The 25198-nt window shown below is 54.9% G+C and overlaps 1 protein-coding gene across 1 annotated transcript in view; it reads left to right on the top strand.

Annotated features, from left to right (window-relative positions):
- Positions 1 to 25198, top strand: part of CNGB1 (cyclic nucleotide gated channel subunit beta 1) — a gene marked incomplete at its 3' end in the record, with an annotated part of 79108 nt that overhangs the window by 15423 nt on the left and 38487 nt on the right. Inside the window, exons 2-14 of the mRNA XM_079906482.1 lie at positions 7345 to 7499; positions 10000 to 10057; positions 10363 to 10435; positions 11223 to 11343; positions 11445 to 11490; positions 11685 to 11721; positions 13321 to 13396; positions 13596 to 13635; positions 14011 to 14170; positions 15298 to 15373; positions 16647 to 16683; positions 22318 to 22477; positions 23446 to 23514. Coding sequence (XP_079762608.1) covers positions 7345 to 7499; positions 10000 to 10057; positions 10363 to 10435; positions 11223 to 11343; positions 11445 to 11490; positions 11685 to 11721; positions 13321 to 13396; positions 13596 to 13635; positions 14011 to 14170; positions 15298 to 15373; positions 16647 to 16683; positions 22318 to 22477; positions 23446 to 23514 — 1108 coding nt within the window. The remainder of the gene's footprint in view (positions 1 to 7344; positions 7500 to 9999; positions 10058 to 10362; positions 10436 to 11222; positions 11344 to 11444; positions 11491 to 11684; positions 11722 to 13320; positions 13397 to 13595; positions 13636 to 14010; positions 14171 to 15297; positions 15374 to 16646; positions 16684 to 22317; positions 22478 to 23445; positions 23515 to 25198) is intronic.

The raw sequence follows: 25198 nt of genomic DNA on the forward strand, positions 1-25198 counted from the left end.
GGGGGGCAGAGACACCCCAACCAGACACCCTTCTGTGTGGGAACACAACCTTGGCCAGTGCCAATTTGTCTACTCGTCCAACAGGTACTGACCACCTACTGTGTGCCAGGAGCTATGGTGGGTTCAGGGCCGCTCAAATACACACACACACACACACACACGGGATGTGCTGAGGACCTCGGCAGAGGTCAGTACAGGGGATGTGTGTCTGAGGAGGCTGGAGGATTCAGCGAATGGTCTAAAAAGAGATGCCATTTGTGTCTGTTCTTCAATAATGAGCAGGAAACGGCAGCAGCAGCAAGTGGATTCACAGTTGAGCTCAGTCTGCCTCTGGGTAATTAATTATGGGCTTCTGGCCTTAGCTAAGGTATCTGGCATTTACTCAACATTCTACAGGGAGACATAGAAAGGTTTTAAATAAGGGGAGAGACCTGATAGACAGGAACTAGAAAAAATATGGCTGGTTCCCCAGTGCTTCGTTTTAAAAAGTGGATATTCCCAGAGCCTTTGAGTCATTTAAACTTTAGTGAGAACTTGTTGAGCCCCGTTGCTTTCTTCCTGACCCCAGTTGGAGGTGAGAGATGGAGGTGGTAGGGAGGTGGGCAGGTGGAGAGAGGACCTTGGGCCATGGAGGAGCACAGAGAGGGCATGGCGACCAGATGGGGAAGCCGGCTCGAAGGCTGGGCCTTCGTGGGGAAGGGACAGGGAAGTGGGAAGTGGGGGGTAGAGGGGAGGGAGGGCTCCCTGCTCCTGGTCCGCCACAGTGGTACCTCACCTGCAGGCTATGGGCCCCAGGTGCACAGGCTTACAGGGATTTTCCGCTCTTCCGACTGCTCAATGGGGAAAAGAGGCAGGGAGATGGGCCGAGGCCCAGTGCCTTATGAGGCAGTAGGAGAATAAAGGGACATTCTGCGGAGACAACGCCCATTGCAGCCTGATTGTGAGGGCACCAGCTCCTCGGCAACCATGACAACCGGAGGCTCCGAGGAGAAGAGCCTGCTGCCAGGGGTCCTTGCACTGGCCCCCTCTTTCAGCCTTCCTGAAGGATGCTGTCTCCCAGGCCTCACACCAGCTGGGCATGTTGGGAAAATCAGACAAGGAGCTGGGTCTCCCTGGGGGTGGCCATGCCAGGGCTGGCCAGGGCCGGCCAGGGCAGGCTGTGTGACCCTATACTACTTACTGTCTGTCTCTGGGCCTCAAAGCTCCCATCTGTGTTAGGCAAGGGCCCCCGGCCCTGCCGGGAGGAGTGCCTGTGAGCTGGCAGGGCTCACGGACACTTGCTCCCCTCCTCACAAGCCTCACGGAAGAGGGCACTGCCCTGCCTGCCAGTCCTTGAGTCTCCAGAGGTGGCGATTAGTGGCTTCCAGGATCCAGGGTCAGCATAAGGGGATCAGGGAGAGTGGTGGCCTCAGCAGGACAGGGATTAGCAGGTGATACTCTCCCTGCAGGCCTGCAGCCTCCCTCCCACCTTCCCAAAAAAGCAAGGTCATGAGGTCCTAAGCCCAGCACCCTGAAGGCCTGGGGCCTGACCACCATCAAGGTCAGAACCACCGGGGGACTTCCCTGGCGGTCCAGTAGTTAGGACTAAGCGCTTTCACTGCCGTGGTCCGGGGTTCAATCCCTGGTCAGGGGACTAAGATCCCACAAGGCTCGCAGGGAGGCCAAAAAAAAAAAAAAAGAACCACTGGAGGTGGACCCTGTCCCCCCATCCCCGTGAGGAAACCCTGGGGAGACTCTTAACTTATTTGCGTATCTTGGCACGTGCTTTTGCATACACCTGCCCAAGTGCTGAGCCTGCTGGGCCCGGGCACCCCTACTGTGAGATTCAAGTAGGATTTGGCTCCCTATTTGCTTCTCCTCCAGTGCCCCATCCAGCCCCAGAGCAGCGTCCCCAAGTCCCACCCCTTAAAGAAAACTTTACCTGGACTTCATTCACCACCCCATCGCAATTTTTTTTTAACTCTTTTAAAGTTAAAAATACAACAAAATCCAGAAAGTGCATAAATATATAATGTAACTCATAATTTTATAAAGTGAGACCCTGTGTAACTACCAGTCAGGTCAAGACATGGGTACTACTTTGCAAAACAGTGTAACAGTTTCTTAAAAAGTGAAACATAAATTTACCATATGACCCAGCAATTCTACCCCTGGGAATCTTCCCAAGAGACATGAAGATATATGTCCACACAAAGACTTGCATGCAGATGTTCATAGCAGCATTATTTATAATAGCCAAAAGGGGGAAACAACTTAAGTGTCCATTGACTAGCGGATGGGTAAACAGACTCTAATATATCTATGCCATGGAAACCGACAGTATGCCATGGAATACTCTTGGGAATTAAAAAGAAATGAATTATGGATACGTGCTACAATGTAGATGATCATCAAAACATTATGCTAAATGAAAGAAACCAGACACAGAAACACTCCACATATTATATGCTCCATTTATATAGGATGTCTAGAAAAAGCACATGTTTAGAGACAGAAAGCAGATTAGTGGTTGCCTGAGGCTGGCGGGGGGAATGGGGAGTGATTCTAACCAGCATGAGGGATCTTACTAGGCTGATGGAAATGTTCTGAAACTAGATATTGCATAGCTCAGTAAATTTACTAGAAATCATTGAGTTGTACCCTTAAAACTGGTGAATTTTACAGCATACAAATTACATGACAATAACGTTGTTTTAAAAAATTGATGTCAGCTAAAGAAAGCAAGTTAGGACCCCGCCAGCCCCTAGAAGCTTCTGCATACCCCTTCTCAGTCCCACCTCCTGCAAGAGGTAACCACTCTCCTAGCCGTGTAGTATAACCACTGCTTTTCTTTATAATTTTACTACCTATGTTTGCAGCCATAGATAAGACAGGCTAATTGTGCCCTATTTGAGCTTTGTACGCATGGGCCATTGGGGTCCTTTCAGTCTGGCTTCTTTCCCTCCGTATATATGCACACGAGAGTCATCCAACGGGGGTGGAGCTGAGGTTCGTTCATTTGCCTCACCCTAGAGCTCATTCCTCTTCAGCCAGGCCCACGTGACTCTGACCACTGGCCGGTCTCCATGCCCCCAGGTTGCCGAGCCTTGGGGCACAGGTCAGCCTCCGCTCACACGGTGGTCCCATGTGGCCAATCCTCCCCCAACACACTCAGCCGTCTTGGGTGCAGCAAACCCGGCTTCCTGGCTCTTCCCCTACCCCACCAGCAGCTCTTTCAGTCTCCTTTCCTAGCTCCTCCTCCTTTTCCCAACTTCGAAATGTGCCAGTGTGCTCCAGGCATCATCTCTGGTCCTTCTCTTCTTTACTTTTGATTCAATGAGTCCTGTGGCTTTAAGCATCATCTACAAGCTGAGCTGATGCCTCCGAAGTTTCCATCTCCAGTCGTCCACCTCTCCCAGACTCCAGACAGTCCCCACCCCGCAAAACACACCTCTCACCACCTGGCGCACATTTCCACTCAGATGTCTCTCAGACAACGAAGTAGAGCCCCCCAGACTCTTCCACGCCACAGCCCCAGGCTCCCTCTTTTCAGTAAACGGTACCACCTGCCAGCTGCCTAAGCTGAACACCCTCAACACCTCCCTTTTCCCTCCCTCCCCTCCCCTTTTCTCTCTCCTGCCACTTGCTCTGTCCAAGCCTCGTCATCTCTGCACTGGCCTCCGTCGAGCTAGAGGCAAGGGTGAGCATCACCGATGACGCTGGCCGTCACTTGCACACCCAGGCAGAGCAGTAGAGCTCACTGTCCTCTCTGGCTGCAGGTGCCATGGGGAGGAGCGCTGATCCCCAGCAGCCTGGCGTATCGACAGAGCACGGCAGAAAGAACCTTCTCCCACACCAGTTGCCTTGGGGGTGGTTGCATATCAGAGGTTCTGCACAGGAAGGAGAGGACAGGGATCGTCCAGACACACACTGGTTTGTTCCACCTCTACCTCCTGACTAGTGCCTTGCTTCCACACCTGCCCACTACAAAACAGCTGCACAGGTGGTGTCCGGCTCCTGTTCTAAACCATCATGTGCTTCCATGGGCCATCAGCTAAAACCCAATCTTCTGACCGTGGCTTACAGGCCCTACCTGATCTGTCCTGGACCTCATCTCCCACCACTCCTCCCTACACCCACTAAGCCCCTGGGCCCCTCTGTGTCTCTCAGGGGCATCCAAGCTCATTCCAGCCTCAGGACCTTTATTTACCCTTGCCTGGAACACCATTCACTCAGATCTTATGTCTCAGCTCAAATATGTCCCTCTTCATAGAGGCACCTGTGCCCACTCCCACTTCCCACCACCTCACACACGTCTCTGCCCTGTGTGTTTCTTTCATGGCACTCAGCATATCTGCAATATTTTTAAGTTCATTGTTAATCTTTTTTACTTCTGAATCTTCCATTGGAATGTAAGCCCCATGAGGGCAGGTCCTATTTCTGTCCTTCTCAATGTGCTAAGGTTTGGCAGGCTGCCTGACACATAGGCAAGGTCGAGAAATGTTGTAGCTGAGCAAGTCAATCCCCTGCCCCTTTGCTAAACAGCCCACTGCCCTGCCCCCCACCCAGGTCCTGTCACCTCACTGAGCCCCTTTGTGCTGGGCCTCTGTCCCTCTCCCGCTCTCCCCTGAGATCGCCATCCCCCTCCAGGGTTCGACCTCAGTTCAGGAGGCCGGCTTGGATGCAGTCAGTCATCTATCCGTCCTCGGGCCCTCCCTAAAGGCCCAGCCCTGGGACCACAGCCATTCTGGTGGAGCCCAAGGCAGGGGGTGCTGAGGCCCTGCCCAAGCTGCAGAAGATTCTGAGACAGAGGGACTCTGCTTGAGTCCCTGCATTGGGGCTGGAGAGCTGGAATGTTCCTCCTGCCACTGCTGACTGAGTTGACAGGCCCCTGCTACCTTGAGGATTCTCCCAGAATCACCTGGGGGCTCCAAGCTCTTATCCTCCCACCAGCCGCTCTGTGGGTTGGCCAGGGTATGCAGGGAACCAGGTCCCCTGGCAGCTCATGGTGCCCCAAACCAGGGCCATGTAGGGCTCCTTCCCCGGAGCCGATTCCTGGTGGCCCCTGGGGTTTTCTGCCGGCTCCCTCCGCATCAATCTCGTCTCTTCCACTGCCACCTCCCCACTCTCTTTAGAACCTCCTAATCCTTTGCATACGGGCCAGCCCGGCTGCTGCCAATTAATCCCCTCTGTGTCTGAGAGGCCAGCTGAGAGAGGCAGGAAGAGGCAATTCCTGGCTGGTGGACGGCATCTGAGCAGGTAACTCAGGGTGAGGTCGCGGCTCCGTGGGACCCCTGATGAGACTCCCTCCGTGCTCTCCTCCCATCAAGCCATTTAGACATGGAGAACCCGGCAAGGCTGGAAACCCGAGGCTTCTGTCTTCCCCCGTGAGGCTCAAACCTTAGTGACTCTCCAAGGCAGCTTGTGAAATACGGATTCCAGATCCTGCAGAGGGTTTAGAGGGGCCTAGGGATCTGTATCTTCCGCAGCTCCCCGGAAGACTCTGAAAGGCTGGTGGTCCAAGCACTGTTGTTGTTCTGGGTACCACTCCCAGGCCCCCCTTCCCGCCTGCGCCTCCCTCATCAACGTGGAATCAGCAGCAACAGGGCTAAAAGATGGGAGGGGCCTGCACGTGTTTCTGTGCGGAGGAAATGGCTGGGTCTGGGGGAAGAAGGGAAACTGGGAGTGGGGAAGGCTTCCCTAGTCATTTCCAGAAGGTTCAGAAGCACAAGCCAGCATTGCTGCCTGCTGGGAAATGGCTTGCAGGACTGGCCTGCAGAAGCAGCCGATCCTGGGCAAACGTCAGTACCTCCGGGGTAGATGTGGGACACCTGGAGCCAGGCAGACCTGAGCGTAAACTCAGCTGGGCCACTTACCGGCTGTGTCACTTTGGGCAAGTCTGCTGACCTCTCTGTACCTCCATTTCCTTGGCTATAAAGTGGTGATGAAAACGCTTATTTACTGAGGCTGAGTGGGAGGAGGTGAGGATGAGGCGATCGTGGCTTATGGGGCTGGCTGGGATCGGTGGAATCTGTCATCCTAAACATGCAATCTTGGGCTCTACCAACCTTGGAAATCAGTGTTTTTACCCCCATACCCAACTAGGAAATGGAAGACCAGAGGTGTCATGTCTGGCCCAAGTCACGTTTTTGGTGGCTGAGCCAGGGAACTGACCCCCCACTCAGAGCTGTGTCCTTCAGCACAGCTTCGCTTAGGGGAAGCTGGGCTGCTGAGGCCAGAGCAGGGACATAAGTCAGGGCTGTGAGTAGTAGGAGAGGCAGCATGGCCGGGGCTGTGGGGAGATGGGCACTGGGGCAGGGGTCCTGGGCCCTGTGCCTGCGCTTTGCAGCCTGTGGCCAGGGTCCCTGGCAAACGAGGGACAGAGAATACTTTGGCTGCCCATGGCTGGGGGGAGGGAGGATACACCATGCCGGGCACGGCCTCGGAAGGGCCTTTCGAGGCTGGGAGTTTGCGTATATTGACCTGTGTGGCGCCCGCTGGGCCGGGCCATCCTGCAGGGATGTAGTCATAAGGGCAGGGATGCCCATTCCCTGAAAGTAAATGATGCCAGAAACTGAGCCCGTGTAAGGTAGGGCTGAACTATCGCAGTAAACCATGAAAACAGGGGCTTGTTATTTTCTCTTAAAAATTTCTAAATCATGAAAATAGGTTGATTTTTATCTTATATTAAACAAAAGATATTTTCCATTCATATGCTGCTCATAATGTATTTTTAAAAATTTATAATGGGGTTATGCTGAACATGATAGTCTATCATTAGCATTTTTGCTTAACATCCAATGATAGTCACAGCCAACATTTATTAAGCTCTCAGTGTGTGCCAGTCACTGTTCTCATCAGTTTATTTTATCCTCACATTAACCTCCACAAGATAGCTACTATTTACATCCCCATTTTACAGACAAGCAAACTGAGGCATGGAGCATTTAACTGATGTGCTCATGACTGGAGTCCAAAGCGTGTAGATCTTTCCATGTTAGTTCAAATTGATCTACTTAAAAAAATGGCTCCATAATATTCCATTATTGGATGTATTATAATTTATTTAATCTGTGCCCCTCTTACAGAAGACCGATTAGGTTCTTCCCAGTAACCGGTCTCCTACTGATGGATATTTGGATGTTTTTCATCTTTTGCTCTAACACTGTTGTGACCGACCTCTTTACACACATGTGTCTGTGGGCTTGAGTATTTCTATCAGGAAAATACCTGGAGCTATAACTGCAAAAATATTTTTAAAGATGAAGAAGGAAAAGGGAAATATATAACTCACAAAAGGAGCCCATGAATGGTGGGAGCAACTGTGAGCATTCTGGAGAGGCCTAAGTACTCGGTCCCCTACAGGTGTCAGGATGCTGGGCTGGGTCCAGAGGGTGCTGCCTCAGCCCCCAGGGACACCAGTGAAGAGAGAGGAGGAGGAGGGGGCGGAACCAGAGCCAGAGTTGGAGCCAGAGCCTGAAACAGCCCCTGAGGAGACTGAGCTAGAGGAAGAGTCCCTGGTAAGAACTGAATGGTGAGGAAGGGCACACTGGCCTCACTGCTCGGAGAATCCCCAGCTCAGGTCAGCTGCTCCCAGCGACCTTCCACAACAGAGAAAATTGGAGCCAGAAGGAAACGTGGCGGTCACCTGGTTCTGTAAACAGCCAGATAGTAAATATTTCAGGCTTTGTAGGTCATGCTCTCTCTGTTAATTTCTCAACTCTGCCACCGTAGTGTGAAAACCGCCATAGACAATACGTAAATGAATGAGCGTAGCTGGTTGTGTTCCAATAAAACTTTATTTACAAAAACAAGCAATAGGCTGGATTTGGCCCACTGACCATTGTTTACCAACCTCTAGAGCTACTCAAAGTAGCCAATCCATTAACTGTTTGTTACCAGTCCAGGAGGCGATCAGAAGCTTGCCAGATGTAAATTTACTATATAAGTAAGCACACTGCTTAGTTCAGTTGTATTTGTTTTGCCTTAAGACTTTCTGCATGAGGGAAGCAGTGTGTTGCTATACAATCTGCTGCAAACTGCTTAATCACTGTGGACCAGTAACAGTTTGCAGACTGACACTGGTTCCTGGACCACATTTTGAGCAGCACTGCTCTAGAACTTTCAGTCAAGCACATCAAACTTCCCAGCTCTGTATCCCATTCATTCGGGAACCTGATGACAACCAATTCAGAAACTCAGACAGATTTGATTTTGCTTCTAATTGATGCCAGGCCTGTGTGCAGTGCCGGGAGCACAGTGATGAATAAAGCATTGCCCCTGAGGGTCAGCAGACAAGAACCCACCCAGGTTATTCTTCTAGGAGACAGAGGTGATGAGGGAAGGTGGGGAGCTTCAACAGCATCCTCAGCTTACCCTTCCGGGAGGACCAAATAAGTGTATCAGACTGGAAACTCTGGGAGCTCAGAGGAGAGAGTCATCTTAATTTTGGAGATTGGAAGCTGGTGGAGGAGTGCTTCCTAACCACAGTGGGCTGGGCCAAATCGTAACGGGAGGAGATGAAGAGGTGGGGCCTTCCTGGCAGAGGAAAGGCTATTACTGGGTAATGCGGGGTGTGTTTAGGAAACAGTGAGCTATCCAGGTATAGGGTTGCTGTGCATATGTGTTTGCATGTGCACACATGTGTATGCACATACATGTGTGCCTCGTGTTCTTAGCGGTATGTTTGTGTATGCGTGTGTATTAGCAAACTGTGTGCCCACGAACACACGCATGCCGATTCACAGGTGTGTGTACACATGTACGCACATATATGTGTATGTGCACACGCATTCGTGTGCCTGTAGTTCCATGTGCATGTGGGGCAGGCTAGTGTGTATAAGTGTGTGTTTCTGAGTCTGTGAATCTATTCATGTGTGTGTACATGTATGCTCGTTTGCGTATCTGTGCTTGTATGTTTGTGTGGATGGACATATTGGTATGTGCCTGCATGTTTGTATATATACATATTTTGTGCACCTGTGCATGTATGCACATCTATGTGTGTATTTGTGTGTTAATACACATATGAAATAATGTGTTCATGAGTGCATGTTTGTGTGTCAGTGCAGGTACACGTGTGTATATGTTTATGTGACTGAGCATGCATGTGTACATGTGTGTACACACAGATATCTGTGTATATATGCAAATGTATTGTGTGCACATGCATGTTTGTATGTCTGTCTGTACACTTGCAGATAGTTGCACGTGTGTGCATCTGCATGCATGCACAAGTGGGCATGTGCCTATATGCACATGTGCGTGTGTTGGGGCATGCACGCACATGCAAATGTATATGCACATGTGCTTTGTGTCTTGCATGTGCACATCTATGTGTGAGCAGATGGACTTATTTTTGTGTCAGCTCGTGTGTGTATGCATGTGTGTATACACACGTGTCTGTGTGTCACTTTCTGTATGCACATGTGCTTGTGTCTGTGTGTGTGAAGTATGAGAGTGAGAGTATTAGTGTAGGTGTGCACACATGTGTGTCTGTATGCATGTGCATGCTTGTCTGTACCTGCACACATGCGCACACAGCAGCAGAGGTGCAGCTGCAGAGGCAGATGAGAGGCAGAGGGCAGAAGCTGAAGGCTGCCCAGCTACTAGGGAGACAAGGGAAGGTTTGGCACAGAAGGAGAGGGAGCTGGCTGGGGGCTGGCCGGGGGCTGGGCTCTTCCCGCCTCCTCCTCCCCTCAGTTGCCACAAGGCCTTGTAACTCTCTTCCTCTTTCTTTTCAGGCCACTTGAGTGGGGCAGCTTCCTGGGGGATGTGACAGGCCTGGGGGGCACCTTGGGGGGGGGCGTGGTGAGGGCCCAGCCCTGGATGAGGGGCCCCTGGGGCTGGGAAGAAGGGAGTGTCCCAGGTGGAAGGTGAGGCCACCAGGATTTACAGAGACCACTGTGAGAATAGAGCTGTTTGATCCTGTGGGGGGTTGGTTGTGAAGGGGATCAGGGGCTGCTCCTGCCTTAGGCTAGTCTCTCTGAAGGTTTACATGGTCCTGTTTGAACCCTCCAGCCACCTGAGGAGGCCTGCGTGGGGAAGGAAGTGGCTGAGGCTGATCCGGGCCCTCAGGGTGAGTGCTGGAAGCCCAGGCTGGCAGGGTGGCTGGAGGCGGGGAAAGGGCTGTGTTCTCCACTGCTCGGAACCTTGAAGCAGCCCGCGAGGTTGGCAAACCCATTTCACAGATGAAGAAACTGAGGCTCAGAGAAGCTAAGGGTGGGCTCCTGGGGACCTTTTAGCTGAGCTGAGCTGGAACCCTGGGCTTCTGACTCCCTCAGGGTTCTCCCCTCTCCTCTGCCTCTGACTTGACCTCCCCAGCAGGGTAGAAACAGGTCTTTCTGAGGCTTCAGTTCTAAAGTATGATGGACTCCTTTCCAGAAACCCAGGAGGCTGCCCCTTCTCCACCCACATCCCTCCAGGCTCAGGCCGCTGTGGTTCCAGAAGCGAACAGGTACTGCACCACCCTCCCCTCTCCTCAGGGCCAGCCCCCCACCCAAGCTAGGGAGCCATTGAGGGGGTGGGGATGGGCACTGCTCTCAGGTCTACAGTCACTCCCAAGCAAAGGCCCAGAACATCTTAGGAATTGGCTGAAGGGAGGCTCAGGCAGAGGTGGGGGTCTCCTGGGCCAAATGGACCATGTGACCAAGAGAAATGGAGCGGGGGGACCAGAGGTTTCTCAGTGCTTGGGTGAAACGCAGATTGAGTGTGGCCAGAGCTTCTGATTTTCCCAATGAAGACAGAAATCCAGACTTTTCCATGAAATCTCCCAGATAGCTCAGACAGTTTAGACCCTTGGTACTTATCCAAGTAAGCGTGTCTGCAGAGGGTGTGGAGGGCTGGCCTCAGACGGTGAGTCTGTGACCCTCATGTTTAGGCTGACTAGCCTCCATCACAAGGAAACACCTCACAGGAAACTCTCAACGCTTTCAGAGCACAAGACATGTGCCGAGTGCAGGAGGGGCCCCCTGGGGCCAGGCTAATGGGGCAGCAGGGTGATACGGTGATGCCTTTACTGAGTATCTGATGGCGGTGGGCTTGGAATGGCACCAAGGGTTGGCATCCCCCATTTTCCAGAGAGGGGCACGAGGTTCCAGGAGGGAGGTGATGTGTCTGAAGTGTCACAGTGGGGAGACAGAGGTTTGGGGTTCAAACCAAGTTCTTTAGGATGCTGTGCACTGCCATGCCGACCAGAGAGGGGCTGGGGACATTGAGGGCAGGCCGGTATCTCTGTCTCTCAGTGGTCCCAGCAGCCGGGTGCTGACCTGGCTCAGAAAGGGTGTGGAGAAGGTCGTTCCGCAGCCCGTCCACAGTGGCAGGCCTGCCCAGAGCACCGCTGCTGGCTTGGAGGGTCCAGCTCAGGTACTACTGGGGCCGGGAGCTGAGGCAAGCCGGGTAGGGAAAGGGTGGGAGGAAGGCTGATGGCCCTGGACTCTCTGCCCACGTCTGTCTGTCTGTCCCAGCAGGCAGGAGGACAGATCCTTGGGCACTGCAGCACTGGGGGCTCAGGTAAGGCCAGGAAGCAGGATGGCTTAGGGGTGGGCTCAGGGACTGTTGCGTTGGGCCCTGCTCCCTGGGGTGAGTCCACGGGGCCAGAGCTTCTCATCTGACTCGGCCCAGGTTCGAACCTGGGTTTGAGTTGGGCTAACCGGGGAGCTCCGGGCAGCCCTCTTGTTGCTGACCGGCTTCCTTTGCTTCTGCAGATGGACACAGTGAGGCCCCCAGGGCCCAAGACACCGGGTGAGTCCCCATCCTTGAGCCCCATCTGTAGTGTGTGTGGTGGGCTCAGCACGCCCAGAGCTCAGGGTCCACCACCGCCTGTGTGTGACCTTGGACATGCCCCTCATCTCTTCTGAACCTCACTTTTCTCATCCACAAAACCGGAACGATGGGTTCGGTGCTGCTCAAGGTTTTTTGTGCTGATTACTGAGAGATCCCCGGGTGGGGGCCACCTTCTGAGGATGGGAGAAGGCATGGATGAGCTCCTCAGAGATAGGCCTCGAGTAGGTGGGTGCCGTGTGAAGCCCGGAAGCAGGGCCTGGGCTACCGTGGGGGACATTGGGGTGTCCAGGTTGGTCTCATGGTTGGCAAGAGCTTTAGACTTCTCAGAGCTGACCGAGGCGGGTGGCAGGCTGGCTGGGAACTGTGGCAAACGGGGGAGCCCACGTCTCTCTCCAGAGAGGGGCCCCACTGAACTCCACTTCCCTCTGCCCTGCAGGAGTGCTGACCCGGTGTGGCCAGATCCTCCAGTTTTTCAAGAGAAGCTAGAAATTTAGGTTTTTACATAATTCTTAATTTTTAGATGTTGCCAACGAATTGAAAAGTTTTCAAAAACACTGTGAGCTCCCGCAATAAACCTGAAGCCCCCAGTTTGCTGTCTCTGCTGGAAATTCAGAGTCACGCCTTCATCTCCATTCACCCCACCCATTCATTCCTTCCCTCATTCATTCATTAGACTGTCGGGTCCTTGAGCACGGGGGCTTTTGTCTCAGTCACTGCTGAACGCCCTGGTGCCCGGCACAGTGCCTGCCAGACAAAGGGGACTCAGCACAGAAGGGATGAATGAATATATGAATGAATGAATATGTACGATCACACACTCCATTCATTCATCCATTGCTCCAGTTTGCTGTCTATTTCTTTAGTCCCCTGGAGGCTGCCCTGGTCATAGGTCCCCAGGGGCACTCTGCTGACTTGTGAGACCAGTAAAATAATTTAGGATGAGGGCACCCAAAGGACTTGCCAGATTTTTGGGGGCCGTATATGGGGGATGGGTTCCCCTGGGAGCATAGAGCTTCCCTGAAGAGGACAGGGCTGCCTGGAGGTCAGATGGATCTGGGGACCCAACATTTGTCCCAGGGCCAGCTACATAATTGGTGGGGCCCAGTGCAAAATGAAAATGTAGGACTCCTTTAAAAAAATTATTAAGAGTTTAAGACAGTGACGATAGAGCATTAAACCAAAAATGGGCCCTTTAAGTATGGGGCCCTGTGCGACCACACTGCTCACATACCCATGAAGCCAGAGCTCTCTGTCCCAGTCACAGGGAGGCCCCCAGGCTGCATTCAGGTCCCCAGGCAGCCCCCGTTCTCATCTGTGCCCAGGAGGCCAAGGCTGGGCCTGTTGTTCCAGAACCTGGTCCAGCCCTGGGTCAGAATTTCAGGTTGGTGGAAGTCCCCCACCCTGGAGGCCCTTTAAGAGTATCCAGTCCAAGGTCCCCAGTATGCAGAATGGGAGCTGAGGAAGGGCTGCTCGAGGCCTGGGACCCCAGCAGGTGGTCAGGACAGCGTGGCTGGGCACTCGTTGAGGCCGCTCGGCTGACCTCTGGCCCCTCTTCAGGCCCGGGCCCTGGCTGCTCAGGTGGCTTGAGCAGAATCTGGAGAAAATGCTGCCTCAGCCTCCGAAAACCTCCGAGGTAAGTCGAGGCAAAGGGAGAGCAGGCAGCTGACCACCCAGGAAGTGCCTACCTACTCCAGCAGGCTGTCCTCACCCCTGGGACCCACCGAGTGGCTGCAAGAGGGGCAGGGCATTCAGGGGAAGGGTGGGCGGGGCTGGCCAGGGCAGGGAATGCGCCTGACCGTCTTTCCTGACGTCACTTCCTGTTTACGACGCAGGGCTGGAGAGATGAGCCTGCAGATGCTGCCTTGGGTCCAGGTACAGGGAGGGAACCTGGGAAGGGGCTGCCTGGGATGGTCACAGACTGGGCTGGGGGTACAACTGGGGCCTGAAGGATGCTCGGGGCAGGGTTCAGTGCTTGCAGGGAGCAGGCTGTTGTGGGAGTCCTAAACCCCCCTCCTTGGTCCAGGCTGGGAAGCCAGTAGCCTGGGACAGCCTTGCGAGGTCCTGAACAAGTCCCTTCCCCTCCCTGCACCTCAGCTCTGTGTTTGTCTGATGATGAGGGGAGTTGGGGTGGTCCCAAGGGGCTCCCCACTCAGTCACGTTGGCATCTTGAATCTGGACTCTGTGCCCTAGGGGTTGCATGGAGCCCCACCACGTCATCCTTAGTCTCCTGCTCTCCCTGCTGCATAGAGCCCCCAGGACCCGCCTTGGAAATGGAGCCCGTGCCGCAGGCCCAGGAGAGCCCCTCCCTGCCTGCTCCTGACCCCCCGAAGCCCGAGGAGGAGCTGACTCCAGAGCCCCAGCCCGGCATCCAGGCCTCCTCCCTGCCGCCCACCCAGGACCCTGCCAGGTGAGCCTCCCAAATGCCTCTCCTCCCACAAGCAGCAGACTCAGTGCGTGGCCCCAGCCCAGCATCCACCAAATGAGTCCTTTAAATTAGAAAAGTAACACATGCACCTGAGAGAAAATTCAAAGGGGTTTGCAGCGCGCCCTCCCCGGGCATTCGCATCAGCAGCTTCTCCTGCTTCCGCGCTGTTTCCTACACGTAGACAAGCTCTGAGCACGTTTCTCCTTTAAACTCACGTACCTGGCAGCAGCAAACTCTAGATACTGTTCCTCATCTCACTTTTTTCACCGAAAGACGTAACTCAGAGGTGGTTTTATGCATAGAGGTCTGCTCCATTCTGTCAACGGCTGCATAGTATGTTATACGGATGTACCAGCTTTTATTTAAGCATTCAGTGGACATTCAGGTTTGTTTCCACTTTTGCTGCAGTTAATAGCGCTGTACAGGCATCATTGCGTTCACGTGCAAGTAAATCGGAGGAAGTGGAGTTGTTGGTCCAAGTGGTACATGCATTTAAAATCAGGATAGGGACTTCCCCGGTGGCGCAGTGGTTAAGAACCCGCCTGCCAATGCAGGGCACATGGGTTCAAGCCCTGGTCCAGGAAGATCCCACATGCTGCGGAGCAACTAAGCCCGCGTGCCACAACTACTGAGCCTGCGCTCTAGAGACCTCAAGCCACAACTACTGGAGCTCTTGGCGCCTAGAGCCCGTGCTCCACAACAAGAGAAGCCACCGCAATGAGAAGCCCGCGCACCGCAACGAAGAGTAGCCCCCACTCGCCACAAGTAGAGAAAACCCGTGCGCAGCAACAAAGACCCAATGCAGCCAAAAATAAATAAATAAATTTATTAAAAAAATAAAAATGAAAAATATAAAATCAGGATAGGTACTGCTAGGTGCTCCCACCCTGGCAGTGTGTGAGGGGCCTGAAATGCACCTTGGGGGTGGCAGGGAGGGTAGGGGGGGACAGAGTTACCTGCTGGGGTCGGAACAGTAGCCAGAGGCTTTCCTGGGGAGGCCAGGGATGGGGCAGTGGTTTTCAGGGCCGGGGGCTTGGGTTCCAGTCCACCTTCGGGTGAGCTTGCTACCTGCCTTGGGAGGGATCTGACTCTCTCTCTCCCCCTTGCAGGTTGATGGCGTGGCTCCTGCACCGGCTGGAGATGGCCCTGCCGCAGCCAGTGGTCCGTGGGAAGGCTGGGGAACAGGTCGGTGCTGGGCTGGGGGGAGCGGGGGCCTTGAGTGGTGGTTGCAGGCGTCTTGGGAGCTCAGGCAAGGGTGGAATGGTCCCTGGGTGGGAGGGGAGGGCACAGAAGGAAGAAGGGAGCCCACAGCTGGAGCTCAGCCCACCCAGCCCGCCTGTCTGCATGGCTCACACACATTCCACACACACTGTCTGGTCACTGTGGCCACAGGGCTGACAAGTGCTGGCCCAGCCCCTCCTGCCAGGTGGTCACAGTCAGTGGGGGAGGTGCTTCCCGGGGGGGGCGGGCAGAGAGGATGCGGGGTGCAGAAGAGGAGCCTCCCAGGAGCATCAAGGAAGACTTCCTAGTGGAAGTGGCCTGCAAGCTGAGAACTGAAGGGGGAGGGGGAGGAGGAAGAGGGTGGGTGAAAGTGAAGGGGGTGGTGTAGGAAGGGCCGTGCAGGCAGAGGATCCGTATGTGCAAAGGCCCAGAGACAAGAGAGGCCTGGAGTGTTCTGGGAAGAAGTGGGGCTCTCAGGAAGCCAGTGGGCCCTGTGTGCATTTCTGACGACCTAGAGCTCCCACATGGGTGGGTGGGAGGAGCAGGGCCTCCCCCACCTCTCCCTCTCCCAGAACCTCCCACCTGGCCCTTCACTCTTGGAGACAATTGGCCATCTTCATAGAAGCACCTGGAACTCGGGGGCAGGAGGCCTGGATCGCAGTCCCCCTGCAGTAGGAGGTGGACAGGAAGCTTCAGGGTCCCTTCCCCGTGGGCTGAGCCTGCAGGCTCCACGTTCATGGCCTCTGTGGGTGGCAGAGGAAGCTCAGCTTTGGAGCTCCCCAACAGGAGGAAAGCGGGGTGTCCAGTGGCAGGAGCGATCAGTGGATGAAGATGTGCTCACTGAGGGGGCGATCCCTGAGGATGGGGCTGCGGGGGGATGGTGTGGTGCTCGCGGGGAGAGGCCTTCGTGCAGATGGAACTTTGAGACAACACTCCAGGGAAGGATGGGAGAGGTTTTTCATACATAGAGAACAAGAGAGAGGGCATTCCAGGCAGGGGCCCAGCCTGGGCAAAGGAGCTGAGGTGGGACAAGGCAAGTGGTGACCCTGGTGGCGGAGTGACTGGAGGAGCGGGTGACCTCTGAGGCAGGAGGGAAGAAGCAGGACGGGATCTTCTGCAGTGTCCTGGGAGCCGTGAGGAAGCCCCGTTGCTCCTGCGTGTGCCGGGAGGGCTGATGGAAGCAGGGAGGCCGGTGAGGAGTCCACAGCAGTTATTTTCTCCTTTTCTCCCCATACAGGAGCCTGACTCCCCTGTGACATGTGACGTGCAGAGCAGTAAGTGACACGTTAGTGGGTCCTCGTGTGTGTCTCCATGGGGATGCTTGGTCTGAGAGTGCACGGGTCGTGGGGCAGGCAGAGCCTCCGGACCTGGAGCTGGGAGAGCCCCATGTTCTGTAGGCCCTACTTCAGGTCAGCCTGGCCAGGTCACCAGAGCCCGGCCCAGAGCCAGATGGTGGCTGGAGGCCCCTCTTGGGAGCCGGGGGTGGGGGGATGCACACATGGGCAGGAACCTGGCTTGCCTTCCAGCTTCTATCCAGAAAAAATAATTCTGAGGTCAAGTTGGATGGGTCCCCCTTTCCTGCTAGGAGCCCCTGGTGAGAACTCCCCACAGCCCCCTGGGCCAGTGGGTTTGGCTAAGCAGAGTCCCTGATTGTGGGGTGAGAGAGGGGAGATGGGCTTTCTCTGGGGGCACTGGGTCCCTTGAGCTGGGAGGGCGTCCCCTCCCTTGTGGGGTATGTGTGCTGCCTTTTATCCCAGCTGTGCGCCAGGACTGGGGCCCAGACTGAGGCCAGGAGGGGAGGGCTAGGACCCCAAATCTGCTCTTCCTTCATTTTATGGCCTCTGGAAAGGCATGTGGTGTATGGGGCATTCATTCATTCATCCATTCACAAATGCTCATGGAGGGCTGCTATGTGCCAGGCCAGCAATGAGCGCTGAGGGTGAGCAGAGCAGAGTTAAGGCCTGGGAGCAGTGGCCCTATTCCACCCTGGACACAGGCCCTTGGACCGTGGACCTCGGGTGTCCCAGGGCTGCCAGCCCCAGGCCCGCTGGGCCACTGGTGGCTTTTACGAGCGCTCTGACATGGGCGGCCACCACAGGCTGGCCAGCTGTGGAGCTCGGGTGTGGGTGTCACGGGGTTTGTATAATCGTGACAGCGTTGTGAAGGGGAGGCTCAGAGCAGGGCTCGCTCAGTCTCCAGCTCGTGGCCACCCTGGAGGGCCCAGCGCGGGCCGCCTATGGCTGTTGGGGAAGGCAGAGGGGCAGAGACGTGTCCAAGGTCACAAAGCAAGTTGTCGTGGAGCAGTGACTAGAGTCCCCTGGGCGAAGCAGCTGCTCAGCCAGGCCAAGGTTAGAGGAGTGGAAAACCTTCCCTGGAACAGAGCCATCCACGCGCCCCTCCTACCAGGGGCCGCTGAGAGCGCTGAGGACGGAGCCCCCAGCCCTCTCACCCTCCTCCCTGCTCCTCTGGAAGGAGGCAGGTCTCAGCCAGCTGTAGCAGGGCCTCCCTGCGTGCCTGGAGCGTGCGGGTCATGGTGGGGCCTGGGGCAGCCCCGGGGCGGGCTCAGCCCCGGGGTGTGTCAGTTTCCTGGGGGTGCCGTAACAAAGGACCACGCAGGGTGCCTTCAAATAGCAGAAGTGTCTTCTCTCGCGGTTCAGGAGGCCAGGAGCCCAGAGTCCAAGTGTTGGCAGGGTTGTTTCTTTCTGGGGCTCTGAGTGGGAGACCGTGCCTGGTCTCTCTCCTGGCTCTGGTGGCTGCTGGCCATCCTTGGTGCGCTGTGGCGTCTAGCTGCCCTCCAATCTCTGCCTCTTCCTCTGCGTCTGCCAAGTCTCCCTCTCCTGTCTTCTATAAGGACACCAGTCATTGGATTAGGGCCCAACCTAAATCCAGCATGACCTCATCTTGAGATCTTTAACTAGTGACATCTGCAGAGACCCTATTTCCAAATAAGGTCACACACGTAACAGAGGATAGGACTTGGATATACGTTTTTTGGGGGGACACTATTCAACCCACCACAAGGGTGACCCTGAGGGGTGAGGGATGAGTATCCCGCCCCCACTCCGTCCCCCAGTCTCCCCATCCTTTCGCTCATTCATTCCCTCCGCCTGTCCACCCCGCCACCCACCCTTCTCTCTTCTCCTTTGTTTCAGGGGTGGCTGCAGCTGGAGGCCTCTGAAACAAAAGGGAGGGGAGCCTGGGAGAGCGCAGATGGACAAATGGACAGACGGATGGAAGGAAAGAAGGGTTCCCTGAAGAGAAGACCTGCAGGGCAGGGGGATGAGGTGGACATTGACCCCCCTACCCTCCTTGAACCCCCTGCTTCCCGCCCCCAATCCCAGGCAGGGTGAGGGGGATCCAGTCCCAGAACTGCCTCTCGGAGACCAAGTTGGCCCCTCTCCACCAGAGCAAGGGGAAGGCCAACCAAGGGCAGCCTGTGGGATTTAGGCTAGACAGCAGGAGGACTTCCCACCAGAGGCTGCGGGAAAGCCCGCGGGCGCAGCCTCAGCATGGTGCCTGGCACACTCAGCGCCCCCCCAGGACACAGTTTTTCCCCAAAGAGGATCTCCTTAGGCTCGGCTATGTTCTCCGCCTCAAAGAGTCGGGGACTACCAGTGGACAGCGGCACGTGCTTTACTTGACATTAAAAAGCATACGGTAGCACATCAAACCTGTGATCGCATGATATTATTGCTTCAGATAAGGCTAAAGCGAGAACCTAGGTCTGAGAAGTGGGTGGATTCATACGGCCCGTGGTATTGGGGTTGCCGGAAGGAGTTAGCCAGGGGTCCTGAGCCAGTTGCCCTGGGTCCCAGCTGGCTCCACAGATGTCTTCATTTGGGGCAAGGCGTGATTTTAAAGATTAGAATTAGTTGTCAACATTTAAAAATCAGGTGGCTTTGCATAGAAAAATCTGGCTTCTCTTGAAAACTGGGAAGATCGAGCTGTAATGGTCCCGCGCTGTGCTTGTGAGGACGGTCTGAGTGGCAGCTGCCACCTGAGGGCAGGTGGCACCCTCCGCTTTGCCCACATGCACCATCTCCCTGGCTACATAGGCCTTGGAGTTTGAGACCCCTGAGGTCTCAAACTGGCAGGGAGGGGAGGGCAAGCTGGTAGACGTAATAAAATGAACATGTGCCAGGAGGTGAGAGTGTGGGCACTGCAGCTAATCTGGAGCCCAGAGTCCTTGAGGCAGAAGGTAAAACTAGAAGAGTTGGGGCCTGATGTTGGGGGACGAGGCTGTAGGCAGTGGGGAGCCATTGAAGGTGGTTGAGCAGGGCAGTGACTTGACCAAGATTACTCCCTGGCTGAGCAAGCATTGGAGGCAGAGAACGCAATGGACACAAGGGTTCTTGAACTTGAGGCCACATCTGGGGGGAGCTGTGAAGGATGTCCCATGCCCAGACCTTTCAATTTGAAGAGTGTGGGAGCCTGATAATCTGCATTTTCAAGAAGCACCCACCTCCCCAGATGATTCTCATGATGGGGTAGTGGCAAGGACCGTGCTTTGAGAAATACCAGTTAGTGAGAAGTTAGTGCTTTGGGGGTCAGATGGGAGAAGATGTGGTTCTGGACCGGGGAGAGGCAGAGGGAGTGGGTATCACGACCTAGGCCTGCCAGGGAGGATGGGGGTTTCGAGTCAAGGCCTGGGCTTTGCCAGCAGCCCAGGGACCGGGCGGGGGCCTTGGCCTAGAATCCATGCTCCTGGGTTTCCTGCCTGCTGCTCCTAGAAACAGCAGCTTCCTCCCCATATGGGGCTATTGGTATGCACTGCCGGGGTCAGAGCCCTATTCAGCTGCCCTGAGGGCCATGCTAGGCTGGCAGAGAGGATGCTGTGCGAGAGCTGGTGTGCCCGTGAGGGGCTCCAGGGGGAAGTTTAAGCCCTGGATGTAACAGCAGTTTCCATGTGAGTTTGAGCACCTGTGGTGCATCGTAGCCCCATCTGTGACCTGGGTGGACCCTGGAAAAGCCGGGAGAGCTGTGAGTCAGATGCCTGCAGAGAGGGCTGGGAGCTCCACGGGAGGAAGGGCCCTGCCCAGGGAGCGGTATCCCCTGCCTGCCCTTCCTGGCTGGTACCCTCCGGCACCATCCTCTTCTTTGGCTGTAAAATGGGGACAGGCGTGGCACAAAGATGAAAGGAGGAAGTGTTTCTAAAATGCCTACTCGCTAATTAGTACCTAAAAAGAAAGGGTTAATGCAAGGGAAAGCAAGGATGCAAGTAAGGACAGCCTCCAGCGCCCATTATGCAGTGGCCGCCAATGGCAGGGAGGCGCTCCTGGGGCGTGTTTGTCACTTGGGATGGCACCAGGGCAATGAGTCAGGGGACCTGGCACTGCTTCCAGCATCCTGTGTGGCCTTGGACAAGTCACTCATCCTCTCTGGTCGATAAAATGGAGGAGAGTAGTGTTCTTACCCGGCAACGTTGCCGTGGAAGCTCGTGAGCTCACAGGCCAGGGGATATTCTGTCCCCTGGATGTCACCTGGATGTCAGGCAGGAACCTGAACCCTCAGCGGCTGATCAGGATGAAGACACTGCAACATTACTGGGTGGCAACATAGAACGACACATACCTATGACATGTATGTCCCACCAATGGATTCAGGGCCACAGTTGGAGGATCCTCCCTGGTCAAACCCCAGGGCTGCTTGTAGGGATGGGGGAGCCAGGACCGTAGTTCAGGAAGCATGTGGGAGGCTCCTCTGGAGGCCAGGCAGTAGCGTCCTCTGTGAGGCTGGATGACATCGGTACCTGGAAGCCAGGAGGCAGGAGTGGGGAGTGAGATGACTCTTGGAAAGCAGACAGCCTCATGCCTGGCACGTGGGGAGAACCCCGTAAAAGAAGGTATTAACCTGCATCTCAGCGTGCTCACCTGTAAAATGGGGAATAAGATATAAAAGAGGGAAAATAAAATGAGGGTAATAGTTATTCCCACTTCAAAAGGTTGATGTGAGGACTGATTGAGTTAGTCCATGTAAATCACTTAGCACAGGGCCTGGCATATAGTAAATGCTCAATAAATGTAGCTGGTGTTGTTATTATTACCATTACTATTATTAATATTATTAGTCTACACCATGAACAATAACTTCCAAAGTCAAAGGATGAGACTTGAGGCTAGCTTCCATTTAAAGTCGCCGTTAGTAACTCATGCCTGGCCTGAAGGCCACCAAGACTGCTGGAGCTTTTTGGGAACCCCTGCTACCAGGCAATCTCCACCTTTCTCCTGTCTTGGGGTGGGCTTAAGGCTCCTGATGAGACTCCCCTGCACCCACTTCTGCCAAGGTCACAGCCCCACAGTGTTTTCATTGCCAGGGACCAGGGTACGTGGAGAAAGGTTGAAAGTGAGACCACCTCCACGAGAAAGTCAAGTTCAGTTCCCTTGGAGGTTGGAGCCTCTAGTCCAGGAGGAAGTCTTCCTAGACTCCCGGAAGGAGGTTCTGAGATGATGGGCATGTAGTACGCTGTCACCAGGGGGCGGCATCTAGAGAACAGGTGGTGGGCAAGCTTTGTCTGCATCCCTCGGGACATCCCAGGCCACTGCACTTGGATGTGGCAGGATGGACTTCGAGCCTGGGTCTCTTGGCATCACCTGCAATACTGTGGTGGAAGCATAGTTTCTGCTTCTGCACAAACCTCCAAGAAGGAGGCTCCAGTGAGAAACAAGACTAACTGTAACTGAAGCTCTGTCTCAAGGGGAAAAAGAGAGGGAAAACTAATGGAGGGAGACAGGATGAGTGATCGTGGGGGGCTTCCGCCCATCACTTTAGCACTGACCTGGCTGTCAACGGTCCCACTGATAGCGGTGCCCTTTCTGCTGCTTGGCTGAGAGCTGGCGTGTAGCTGGTGATGACCAAGGTGATGCGAGAGGCCCAGGCCCACTCTCCCCCTCACCCTGTGTCCCCTGTAGTCAGCATCCTCCCGGGAGAGCACGAGGAGCCCAGTCTCATCCTAGAAGATGTTGACCCTCACTGGGAGGAGTATGAGTACCAGGAGGTCAGCAGCCCACGGGGCTCAGAGGCAGCTCCAGCTGATGAAGAGGAGAGCGAGGAGGTGGAGCAGATGCCCAGGTGGGAGCCAGAGAAAGCCCTAAAAAACAACAGTGCTTGGGAAGATAACAGGCACACGGTACAGAATCCCAAAGGTATAAAAGGGCGTAGAGCGGGCCCCAAGTCTGCCTCTTCCTCCCTTTCCCTCCCGCCAGACACGCATCCCTCTCCCCACGGGCACAGTGGCTGCCAGCATCTTCTGTACCTTTCCAGGGCCCATCTGAGCATATATGAGCATGGATTCCCTTCATTTTTTTGTACAAAAGATAGCATATCGCATGCACTGACCTACCTGCACCTTGCTACATTCATTCAACAGCGTACCTTAAGATCTTTCCACATTTAGTACGTGGAGATCATCCTCATTTTTTTTTTACAACTGCATAGTATTCCATCCTATGGATATGCCAGAATGTATTTAACCTTGATGGCCTTTAGGCTGATTCCAAAATTTTATTATTATAAACAATTCTGCGACAAGCACTCTTGTCCACATGTCCTTGCATGTGCATGTGTGTACCCCCTGCAGGACACATTTCCAGAAGGGAGTTGCAAGGTCCTCGGGGAAGGGAATGTGTAACCATGGTAGTGATGTCTGGGCCACCCTCCACAGGGGCTGAACCATCTTAGTTCCCACCTGTGAGCTGGGTGATGGCTGCCCAAGCCAGGAGGCCTCAGGTCCTCAGGCCTATGGCCTCCGTTGCAAAGATGGGGAAACTGAGGTCCAGGGAGGACCAGAGGCCGACCTAGGGTCGGCACCAGGACAGCTGGGTGCTGGGACCAGCTCCTGATGCAGTGAGGGAGCTCTGTTGCTAGAGAGAAGCCGGGGCTGCTCAGGCAGGGCTCCCCAGGTAAAGTCTTGGGCGGGGAGTTAAGGTCTGGTCTCTGGGGGGCGGGTCACAGTCCATCGTACTGAAAATAGGGGTCAGGAGGTGGATTCGGGGTACAGCTACAGGCGACCTGACCTCCTGCCTTTGACCTCAACTCAGGGAGCTGCCTCAGATTCAAGAGGAGAAAGAAGACGAGGAGGAGGAGGACGGAGAGGAGGAGGAACCTGAGTAAGGACCCGTGCCCCTGGCTGAGGGATGGCCCGGGGAGGGACTGCCAGGGCTTCTGGGGTCAGGGTGCTTTCTGCCACTCACGGAAGCTCCTCCCTTTCTTCCGTGCCCACTTCCGCTGGACACTGACCAGAAAGGCTGAGGCGGTGCTGGGGGACCCCACTGTGCTCATAATGACCTTGAGATTCACAGTACCTAATACTCAGCGACCACCTCCACGCCACCCACACTCACACGTACAGAGGTAGAATGCACCTCCACGGGGTGGGGATTTTTTTTTTTTTTGCGGTACACGGGCCTCTCACTGTTGTGGCCCCTCCCGTTGCGGAGCACAGGCTCCGGACGCGCAGGCTCAGCGGCCATGGCTCACGGGCCCAGCCGCTCCGCGGCATGTGGGATCTTCCCGGACCGGGGCACAAACCCGCGTCCCCTGCATCGGCAGGCGGACTCTCAACCACTGCGCCACCTGGGAAGCCCCGGGGTGGGGATTTTTGTCTGTTGCCTTCACTGCCGTGTCTCCAGAGCCCAGAACAGTGCCTAGCACAGTAGGCACCAAATCAGTGTTGGCTGAATGCATGGAAGGATCCGCTGACCCATGCAGTGGGCGCCCAGCTCTCCCGTGTGACTAACAGAGCCAAGGCGCAGAGCTGTCTCCGTCCCTCACACCCTCCCCAACAGTCGGTCCCCAGTGGCTGCCTTTGATGCCCCTTAAGGCTGCCCTGGATTCTGCTCTATCTTCCATAATGGTTGATTCTGTATCCACATCCATAAAAATTTCAACATCAAAACACACCAAAGAATTCAGTTACAGTAAGAGCTTAAAAATGGAGCTCAGAAAACGCTAAAAGTTACAATCAAGCTTGCCAAGAACTAGATCTTAATTATTCCCACCACTAAAAAGAAATGGTAATTAGGGGATGTGATAGAATGGTCATTATCGCTACAATGGCAACCGTATCATAATATACAAATGTATCAGTCAGCATGTTGTACACCTTATAAAATGTTATATGTCAAATATATTTGAATAATAAGAAAAGAAACCACTAAGAGGGAGGTGATTCTGAGCAACGTGGGCTGGACAGAAGGGCAGAGGGAGAGGTGGATGCACGTGGAGGTGATGAGCAGATGGCTGGATGCCTGAGTGGAGTTAGGGGATGAGAGGCTGGACCAGAGATGTAAAGATGGGCGTCTGATCTCACAGACGGAATGAAAGTGGGGTTGTAGGAGATGCCCGGGGAGTGAGTGTAGATGGAGGAGAGGCCAAAATGCCAGATCAGAGGTCAGGGAGATGGGGAGGAACCAGAAAGGACCAAGGACGGGGAGGCACCCATGGGGGGTGAGGGAAATGAGAAGGGTGTGAGGCCTGGAGGCCCAGTTGGAAAGTGTCTCAAGGAGGAGGGAGTGAACTGCTGCCTCGCGAGCAGCCCGCATGTCCCAGGAAGAGTGACAGTGTAGCTCGTGGAAGGGGTGGGAGATGATCCTTCGGAGGTGGTGGGGCCAGATCGTGAAGGCCTTGAACTTGATTTCCCGGGAGCAGTGGGGAGCCGTGGAAGGTTTGTGAGCAGGGAAGTGACAGGCTGGCAGCTGCACTGTGCAGAGACCGAGGCAGGAGGAGCAGTGTGGTGGCCGTTGTACCACAGATCAGGCCAGATGATTTAACCTGTCCCCTTGCTCCATCCCC

This window comes from Stenella coeruleoalba (genome assembly GCF_951394435.1).
Source record: "Stenella coeruleoalba genome assembly, chromosome: 20".
NCBI lineage: Eukaryota > Metazoa > Chordata > Mammalia > Artiodactyla > Delphinidae > Stenella > Stenella coeruleoalba.